This window comes from Pocillopora damicornis, chromosome 8, assembly GCF_964200805.1.
Source record: "Pocillopora damicornis chromosome 8, jaPocDami1.2, whole genome shotgun sequence".
NCBI classification, from domain to species: Eukaryota; Metazoa; Cnidaria; class Anthozoa; order Scleractinia; family Pocilloporidae; genus Pocillopora; species Pocillopora damicornis.
In genome coordinates this window covers 10,744,432-10,754,934 of record NC_142677.1, presented here as the reverse complement: position 1 = coordinate 10,754,934, position 10,503 = coordinate 10,744,432, and the positions used below count along the sequence as shown (strand labels likewise).

Below are 10,503 nucleotides of genomic sequence, written 5' to 3'. Positions count from 1 at the left end.
ACCGTAAAAATTATCATTTGAAAAAAAATGGAAAGAAGTCAACCGTTACCCGTAAAGTGGCCGAAATCTTAATTGTTAAGCGTAAAAGCCATCATCCCTCTGAGACCCTCTCACAAATGCCTCCACCGGAACCGTTCAGTATTCATAAGAATCTCTCCTTGACCCTCCCCTCCCAGGTTTTCACTAGTAATTCTCCTCACCGTGTGTCATACAATTCTAATGTGTCAGTCCGGAGAATTTAAAATGGATCAACAAATAAACCCCCGATCGCTATGTTTCTTTATTCTCATCATTTGTCTGCTTGATGCTGCATTGATATTGTGAAGAGAAATTGTCTTAGCCACTCAAGGGAGTTGTGAGCTTAACGTTAATATCGGTGAGTTTTAAGATAAATCGATACACCAAATACTAAAACAAGTTTGCTCATGACTTTTATTAAAAATTTATCCTCAAAAATTGGAACAATACAAAATGTAACCATACGACCTATTCTATCACATTAACATAAACAGCCCTTCCAATTTATGTAGTGTCTATAATTGTCCCTACACATGCTACAGTGATTACAGTATCACAAACAGTATTACTCAAATCAAACTTTAAGGACATGAAAATTGAGGAAATGATCGCCAAGTAAAGAAGCTTTTGATTGTTTCATAAATCCCCCTTTTTTAACGATATATATAGGAAATGGGTGAATAGTGTAGAAAATATGCATACTGATGTCGGGCTATGTACTGCCTTGACTGGAAAACTGGAGGAGCAGTCACAACGGTGACTACAAAAGCGAACCAATTTATTCATTTAAATTCTTACACCTTTTGATTCGACATTAGTAATTATAACCTTATTATAATTCTAAATTTTGTAGTTTGCTCCCCGCGCGTAGGTATGACGATGGTTTCTCTTTCGTGCGCAGTTCAGTTTCTGCTCCTATCGTCTTTGCGCATGACTGATGAGCAGGGTTTAAAGCTGGCATCTGATACCCAACGCTAACTAAATCTTCTAACCATGCTTTTGTTAACATGGCATCCTTGATCTCCCAGAAGCCTTCTCGAACCATTGCTATGCTCAGACCTAGAACTCTGCTGAAGAAATCCCTTTTGTCAGATTTCCATTTAATCAAGAACTCGACGAAACGCCCAGCATTATGGTAAAACATTTTTTCATCGATGAAATCATCAAGATAGTTGTGAGCATTTCGAAACTGAACAGCATTTGGCGGGAAAAATGACAGCTGCGAGCCAACATCCCATAGCAACCGCTGTGCCCAGTAACCACGCCAGATATCACAGACTCGAAATGCCACTGTGATTGGTATCAACATGCCCCACAAGGCTTTGTTCAAGAACAGCGTGTTTTGGGAGTTAAAAGGAGCCATCGTGTTTGGAGGAAGAACAACTGGTAGTGCGTCAGCAGCAAACTCTACTTTTAAGTCCACACCTTTGTCTTTTCTTGTTAGACGAAAGACAGCGTCCACATCTGGGTCACCATTTACTACGCCCTGCTGTATGGATGTGTCCACCCCTTGACATTTAACAAACTTGTGTGACGGGGGATCAGCGATGTGTTCCAATGGGTACCCTCTAGGCCAAATAGTACTCTGTCCAAAGTGTTCGTAAGGATTAACTACCATCGATTCCGTCTTGTAGACGTTGAAGTCACCCAGCTCTGACTGGTGAAAGGTTATTTTCCCACTTGTTGGTGAGTTATCGTCATCTGTTTCGTAGATAATTTTAGCCCCATGTTGAATGGCATAAAGGTACCCGATGTTTTTCCGCGCATAACTTTTGTACGGAAGCAAGTCGTGGATGCGATATCCCAGAGATTTTTGTTTTTCAACACTCAGGAAAACGCAATTGGGATGGCTGTAGAAATGAACAAAGCAAAATATGGTCAAGCTCTTTATTATGACCGTTCCCAACTCTTCCCTATACCCAGACCCTCTCGACCTTTGTTGTTACCTGCGTTTATAGCTCTCAAGTCCCGTCTACACGTATTCGTTTTTGAATTAATACAAGGATTTTCCTTCGACTAATAAATCTCCAATCTACACATTGCGTTTTTCAATCGTTCTTGCCAGCTCGCACACCAACGAAACAGTGACCAAAAACCGAACCACCTTTGATATGAGCATGCGTACTCACTAATATCTTACGCTAAAAAAATATGGAGATAGCAAATTCTCCCTCCAGTCTTTTGCGATGACTAGTTGGTATTCAAAGGTATGCCACCATGTATTCGATTTTCAATTGATCATCTTTTGCCACCTGTTTTAGAGACCACTGCAGAAAGAAGCGTGATTATGTTGCGTCGTCTTCCTACGTAATCGCCTGGCACAACTGACATAAAAAATGCAGCTGAAAACAAGCCTTGATGCTTGCAAATAGTGCAAGTAGCCCAATTAGGAGTGAAACAAACAGCTTGCATCCGTCCGCCATGTTGCTTAGTCTTTTTTCATGCGCGGCCCGACCGAATAAATCATGAAGTAATATATTTTCAGAAACCTCCGTCATGGTTTTAACTGTCCACACGAGCACGGCAAAATGGCGCTTTTAAAAACCTCTCCTCTGGAATGCATTTTAGAGAAGACGTGTTTTCGGTGATCGTTTTCACTGGATACATGTGAACAAAATTGTGTTACCATGTAACAAGCTGATGCGACAGGTCCTTTGGACAAATCCCTTCATGTTTAGTTATCTCCAAAACAATCCTCTGCAACTCATATTATTGTCACGATCATTTCACAAATTTTATCCAGCTTGATATCGAGCGCCAATTTACGTGGATAAAACTATGGCAAACCATGTATTCGATTTTTCGAATGTCGAACAGACAAAAAATTTACACTGATTTCTTTCTAAGACGAAACAAAGTTTACGTGCGCCCGTGTTGTGGAAAATAGTACATCTTCCTGCTAGTTAATTAATGCAAATTAACGAAATATAAGTCGGCGGCTACTGTTGCATATTTTTTGTGAGTATTTGTTGCCCTTAAAAAACCAAATGCGGGAAATAACTATCACCTAGCGCTATGGTAATTTCGTGCTAATCTGGCGATGACGTGTTGCACGCGGTCAAAATAATATAAAGTCGGGTTGATATTGATCTTGTCACATCCAAAACTTCAGTAGAATCCTAACTTTCGAATTTCCTTGAGAAAGAGTGAATCGAATCATTTCTTCATTAACTAAAAAATCAAGGACGTTCTAAGAATATACCATAATTCTGCGTTACGCATCACTGGGGCTAAAGCTTTTGTTTCGATTCCTTGTGGCATATCACACCTGAACAAATGCAAATTATTGTTTGCTTCTGAAAGAAAAGACGTGAAATCTCACTAGTTTCATTAAATTCGGCAGCTTTTCCTTCCGCAGAAAAATATCGAAGCCCTCAAAGAGTTATTACCATAAATAAACATATAAATATGGTGTACCTCCAGTCTGCCGGTGTTTTCGTATCACCTACAACTACAACCTTCCAGCCTTCAATACCGGCCAACTTCTTCACATCTGATGTCGGCGCATTAATTGTAGTCAGAACTATCCATTTGTCGTGCATATCTCCCTTCGGAGGCGTCTGTTTTTGTGGTATTTTACTCCAGTCGATTTCAATGGCTTCTATTTGTCTCAAAGCTGAGTTTGTCAACTCCCGCGTGTGAGTGGAGTCCATCTGCGCACCAATAATCTTCCCTTGTTCAGTATGAGCGGAATCATTTTTAAACAGTCGATACACGAAAACTAAGATGATTAATTGAATGAACAACGCGATTAAAACCCACGATTTAGACATGGCTTGACCAAAATTTTCTTATCGTGTGATTACTTAATCCCAGAGTAACATTGTTGTTCGCCTTCCCTTGTTTCCTCAGTTGCGGACTTGGAACTTTCCAAAACTTACCCGCGGGCGAAGGAACGCGGGCTCATTTCCCATACATACTGCTCAAGTATGGGCGAAGGAACGCGGGCTCATTTCCCATACAGCTGCTCAAGGTTACTGTCAACAAAATAAGGTGCCTTTCGGAAAAATCGTCCTATGTGCACTACTACAGAAACCATAAAAAACTGTTTATAAATGTAAAGCTTATAAAGTTAAACTTATGAAAACAGCAAAATTCTTCTCAGGTTTTGTTTTCTTAAGGCGCAAGCAAGCTCTAAACGCAAAACTGAGAAGCCTCCGCATTACCGCGGACCTACATAGAAACTGGAGAGTATCATTCAGCAGATAATAAGCTAACATAGAAAATACCTCGGTTGTTGTCACGCTCCGGGACTTCGCGAGAGAAATATTTCGAATTTCGTAAAAGCCTCACGCTGCTCGGGCTCCCTCGCGACTTTTTCTCTGTTTTTGACGTTTGATGAAGATTCCTATTTCTTAACATTTTGACCAGATTTTCTTGACAACAACCTTAACTTCGATTCTGTTTTAAAAGAGAAAGAATCTTCGAGGATCTACTGTGTATGCGTTATTGACCAAGCGTGAGGCTGAAGATGGCTGGATATTGGCCAAGTTTTTTTCTTTCGTTTTTATGGACCGAGAGGAAGTAAATATATATTGACAAGTTTGGCCTATGTTTCCCACTTGGACTGCCAATCAGAACACATGATTCCCTTCATATTGCCCACGGATGCTGCCAGCGATACATTAACCTTAGGTAATTTCATTATTGGGTCGTTGTTGTCACGAGAGTGTTATAGAGGAAAAATTCTGAATTTCTATTCGCACCTCAATACATTGCCCCTGAGCTATAGAAGACTAGATACTGAGCTACGCCATCACTAGATACTGTAATCTCCGACCGTAATTACTGAAGCAAGGAATGACCTAAAATGACCTCGAGTGATTTGCACAGTAAACTAAAATAAAAATAAAAAACCTAAAATAATTTTGATGGTGTCTAAGATGGTCAGAAATGAAAATAACCTTGATTGATGTCTAAAATAACTAAAAATGACGTTTAAGTCTAGCTAGAGAGATCCACAATAGTAGCTGGTTGTAGCACAATGATCTAAGGTTGTTCTAAGTGATCTAAAGTGGCATACTATTAGGTGAAACCGAGAAGGTAAGCTCTCAGCTCGCGCATTCAGTTCTGTTGTTCTGTTGTATATCGCTGGCAATTACTATTTCAAATTGTTCCAGTAAAGTTTAAACGTCATTTTAGTCAGTGAAGGTTATTTTCGATCATTTAGGTCTAGACATCAGTCAAGGTTACTTTAGGTCATTTTAGAAATCACTTAAGGCCATTTTGGGTCATTTCAGAAACCACTCAAGATAATTTTAGGTCATTTTTTTTTCTCATTTAAGGGCATCCCTTGTTTTAGTAACAACGAATCTCCTACAATCAGGAAATAGTTTTTGCCGAGTTTCGTTCATCTTCTTCGCTCTCAATTGAGAATTGAAACGAAACGACTGTGGGTACAAAACGACTGGATACCAACGAACTAAAGCTAAGTTAAACGGCCTAAAATCTGCCCAACGACCATAAGTAATTTCATTACTTTCACTATAAAATCTGCCATGCAGGTTACCCCAAGCTGTTCTCCACAGACAATATATCTCAGAATTTAATTTCATTGTAATCAAATACTAAATACTTGACAAAGAACAGTTAACTCAAGAGAATTGTTGATATTCTCTTGGTCAAATACAATGGTTTAAAAACATTTTCATTGCTGGCGTAAAACACTTTCATTCCTTGTAATTTAATGGATTTCTGTCTATAATGGAGTTAGATCTCCACCTACCTCTCTATCCCAGCTCAATCCACCTCAAGAAGAAAATTAAATTACTTGTCCCCAGAAATTGTTTTCAATCCACTTAACTTTTCACTTTTTTAATCAATTTTTTAATAGCAAGGTGAACGGGGTGACAGAGGATGCTAATTTTCTAGCATGGCATTCAACCACCCTGGACTTACAATACCAAATTTCTTGGGACTCTGTGTAGTTGAAATGTGATCGCATTACTTAAAGTTGCCATCAAATGTTGATATGCTGGCCTACCCAGCATACCCCCTGCCATGCCTTTAGAGATAACAGCTTTTCAGGATTTGGACTCAAAAAATGGAAAACCAAACTTCAAAACCAGAAATTTTATGGGATTCACATGTCAAGCTTGCATTGGTTCAATCATGGCCAAAAGGTCCTTCTTACTTTACAGACTGGAATGGATACCTTATAGTCACTCGCTATGAGACTTAACATTTGACTGATAATATAACAACGAAAATAATAATAACAATAATGGCAATTGTCATCTTATCTTTAATTGGCACATTCAGAACAACCTTGAAAATTGCAAAACTCTTGTGTGCCAAGCTGGGCATTTCAAATATTACTTTACAATAGACTTAATACCTAGAATCCAAATGGTCTTTGGTACTGGAATTTGTCTTCTTTTGCAGACTGTTTAAAAAAGTATGACAAAGCAATTGTTGAATTTGGTTTTCACATATTATGAATCAAAGAAGCTTGTGTCTAAGTTACCCGCCACAGCCAAGTTGAGTATGAGATCTTGATAATTCAAGATATCATACTCAACCTTATCCAATACAGTGTAAATAATTATTCTTGGATGTGCAAAACAGTCCACCAAACTTGGAACAGCATAAACACTGATGAAAATGGAGAGAATTGATAACAACTATGAGGAGGATGTTATCTATAATTATAATCATAAAAGTATTAGATCTGTGGAGGCATTAACTTGAAAGATTCCCCAAACATATCATCCCCTCTTTTCCCTATAGAAAAAAGCTGATCCTGCTTTTTGCTCTAATATATACTTTAACTCTTTACCTGCCCTCAAATACGAGGAAGGCTTTTCTTTGAAGTACAGTACTGTTTCCCCACCCACTGTATGTCTCAAGCATGGCTTTGGTTCAGTTGGAATGAATGGCATTTCATACCCAACCCTTATTAAATCAGTTAGCCAAGCTTCTGTTAACATGGCATCCTTCATCTCCCAGAAGCCTTCTTGGACCATTGCTATGCTAAGATCTAAAACTCTGCTGAAGAAATTGTTTTTGTCAGATCTCCATTTCACCAGAAATTCCACTAAACGCCCAGCATCATGATAGAGCATTTTCTCATCTATGAAATCATCAAGATAGTTGTGAGCATTTCGAAACTGAACAGCGTTTGGTGGGAAAAACGACAGCTGCGATCCAACATCCCACAACAACCGCTGTGCCCAGTACCCACGCCAGATATCACAGACTCGAAATGCCACTGTGATTGGTAGCAACATGCCCCATAAGGCTTTGTTCAAGAACAGTGTGTTTTGTGAGTTAAAAGGAGCCATTGTGTGTGGTGGAAGAACAACAGGTGGTGCGTCAGCATCAAACTCGACTTTTAAGTCCACTCCCTGGTCCTTTCTTGTTAAACGAAAGATGGCATCCACATCTGGGTCCCCATTAACAACACCCTGCTGTATGGCTGTGTCCACCCCAGGGCATTTGACAAACTGGTGTGATGGTGGATCAGCAATGTGTTCCAATGGGTACCCTCTAGGCCAAATAGTACTCTGTCCAAAGTGCTCGTAAGGATTAACCACAACAGAATCAGTCCTGTACACAAGGAAATCACCAGTTTCTTGCTGATGGAAAGTTATTTTTCCACTTGTTGGTGAGTTGTCATCATCTGTTTCATATATTATTTTTGCTCCATGTTGGATGGCATAAAGGTAACCTATGTTTTTACGGGCATAACTCTTATAAGGCAGTAAATCATGAATATAATATCCCAATGACTTTTGTTTTTCAACACTCAAGAAAATGCAGTTTGGATGACTGTAAAAGAAAACAAAAAAAGGTAACTTTTGATATTTTTCAGTTTATAATAAAATTTTTCTTGTAGCTTTACAGAAATATAGAAAGGTAATTTAAGTAAAAACTGCAACACAGAGTTTTCATTAGTATAAGTCCTAATGTTCTTGCATTCTTTTATTTGAAAAGATGCCTAGTAAACACTAAATAAAATGCTAAGCAAATGTCAAGCATTTGGAAAGCTTTTGGTTTTATGTCTATGCCACAAATCTTCAAATTATACCAAAAAGGTTGCTGTGATGCCACATTGAAGTAACAAGTAGTCTAAGGTTTCTTTTCAGTTTTGCCCAAAGAGCAGAAGACATTGTCTGATTCTGTACCAAAACAGGTTTGTGATAGGAAGTATGTTATGAATTCTGTATACAAGCATCATCAGCATACATCTTTTGTGATAATAAAAAGTAAGAAGTATATTTTGTGTACATTGAGTTTTGAAAAGCCATGTCTAAAGATTTTATCTCCAACTGATGGTGGTTCCAAAATAGTTTTTAGAATTCTAGAATAAATATGCCTCACAAAAAAGCTCTTGTTATGCATCACATTTTGGACCTCAGTCAGACCATTTTTTTGACAAAAGATTTCCATTTGCATGGGATGGTATTGATTTAACCATGGTGAGTAGAAAAGGGTACATTCATTAGGAACTTTGGTCTGAATTATCAAAATGAGAAGAATTCCCCACATGTATTCATTAAGTTACACAAATGTAAGATGTCATTCAAGAATCATTTTTTTTTAAGAAAAACTGATTTTTTATTGATTACAATTTGCCTGTTGATCAATATAATTTCAGGTTCATAATTAGTTCTGTTTCCCTCTGAAGGGTTTAAACTTATAAAATTCTTGCCTGTATTGCTAAATCACTGGGTAAAAAAGGGACAAGGTTTTTTGTAGGTTAAGCAGTTTCATTTTATGATTACATTTAGTTAGAAAGGCAAAGGTTGCAATGGTTTTCCATGAGGCGTTGGAAGTGTTTTGTATCTTATTGACCCAAGCATTTTTTAACATTCTTTCCATTATAGAAAAGTCACATTTTAAGACCACCACCTCACATTTGCTGGATTACCATCCCAAATATTATTGAAAATCAGTTAGTTTATTTTCAAAGATTATGCTCATGTGTAACAAACACAGTTTTGAGTGGTCAAGTGTTTCAACAACAGTAATCCTTCCATAAAAACTAAGTTTTCTTTACTGCTAGGTTTTACCATCATTTCTAAATCTTGAATTATTGCATTAAAATTTAAAGCATCTGCATGCGATTGATTGTACAAGAAGAAACAACAAGCCTTTTGGCCACTTGAAACTGAAGTATGTATCTGACTTATTTTTCCTCTGCTTCAGTTTTAATAAATAATGGTTTGAAGTTCACAGAGAAAACCAAAATCTCTTAGCAACTTTTGCAGTTTAACTGGAGCAACTTCAGAATACCCCGCAACTCATTTACATGTCATTGAATAAGAATAGCGTCTATTGTGTTATGCCTCGATCTTCAAAGCCTCCCGACACATGTAAGTGAGGCGGACCAAAGTTGCGGGGTATTCTGAAGTTTAGCCGTATTAGGAATCTTAATTTCATGTTGCAAACAGCCGTTTTGCATTTTCTTATTTAAGTCCATTATGATCGCACAAATTGTCTTTTGGGTAAAATTTCCGCACAGCCCCATACTACTAATGTAAACAAATCTGTTTTCCCAATGGCAATGTATTGTTTTTGTAATTGTTTTCTCTATCCCAGAACTGAATGCATAATGTAGTATGGGGCTGTGCGAAAATTTTACCGTCTATTGCCTCGCGGAACGCTATGTTCATTAAATTGTCCCACTTCAATGCGCACACTGACACCCAGTTTTTAGTTTAAATTCGTTACGTCAAGGCTTGCATTCATAAATATAATCTCTCTACAAGGGAAAGTAAGAGCAACATAGTTTACCTCCAATCTGCCGGCGTTTTAGTATCACCCACAACTACAACTTTCCAGCCTTCTATACCAGCCAACTTCTTCACATCTGCTGTAGGAGTATTTATTGTGGTCAGAACTATCCATTTTTCGTGCATTTCTCCTTTCGGAGGCGATGGCAATCGAGGGATTTCTTTCCAATTGACTTCTTTCAAATTTATCTCCACAAACGAATCAGCGGAGTTGGTGTTATTTGAAGACTTCGACAATCGTTGCCGTTCGTTCCAATTTACAAGGTAATCCTTTGAAGCAGATATGAGAGGAGTCGTAGTATTCTTGCGAATGAGTGTATAAGATACAACAAGTAGCAGTACAACGGCAAATGCCGTGATAAAGGTAATCCAAGCCCTAGACATCACAAATTGTTAGCTCAGAGATCGGTCTTGTAGTTGTGCTGTTTAGACGCTAAGCTCTCATTCTGCCTACCCTGTTTGTTAGTACTGGGTCGAGTACATCAGGTCGAGGCTAATTGCAAGGTTTATTATTTTATTTTTTTTGTTTTCTAATACAAACTTGGTTTCTTTCTGTGAGTTTCTAGCCTGGTTCTCTATGGATTTCCCGTACTTTTGAAATTTCACTACGAAGGTGTGGAAACGAATAAGGAAAGAATAACGATATAGCCAATTAAGGCGGCGCACCCCTTGACAAGATTGCTGAAGATCAGTTTTCCGGAGGGGGTGAGAGAGTCCCGCTATATTTAGGCAACGTGTAGCCGTACCC

At 38.3% G+C, this 10,503-nt stretch overlaps 2 protein-coding genes across 2 annotated transcripts; both read right to left on the bottom strand.

Moving 5' to 3' along the window:
• Positions 1-418: 418 nt before the first annotated feature.
• LOC113672180 (uncharacterized) lies at positions 419-3,868 on the bottom strand. Its single transcript, XM_027188457.2, has 2 exons — positions 3,436-3,868; positions 419-1,868 (listed from the first exon to the last, which is right to left on the bottom strand). The coding sequence occupies exons 1-2, from the start codon at positions 3,789-3,791 to the stop codon at positions 851-853; spliced, it is 1,374 nt and encodes a 457-aa protein (XP_027044258.2). The 5' UTR covers positions 3,792-3,868; the 3' UTR covers positions 419-850.
• Positions 3,869-5,536: 1,668 nt separating this feature from the next.
• LOC113672179 (uncharacterized) lies at positions 5,537-10,233 on the bottom strand. The gene is made up of 2 exons (XM_027188456.2): positions 9,757-10,233; positions 5,537-7,788 (listed from the first exon to the last, which is right to left on the bottom strand). Exons 1-2 carry the CDS (start codon positions 10,137-10,139, stop codon positions 6,726-6,728), a joined length of 1,446 nt encoding a protein of 481 aa, XP_027044257.2. The 5' UTR covers positions 10,140-10,233; the 3' UTR covers positions 5,537-6,725.
• Positions 10,234-10,503: the final 270 nt, after the last annotated feature.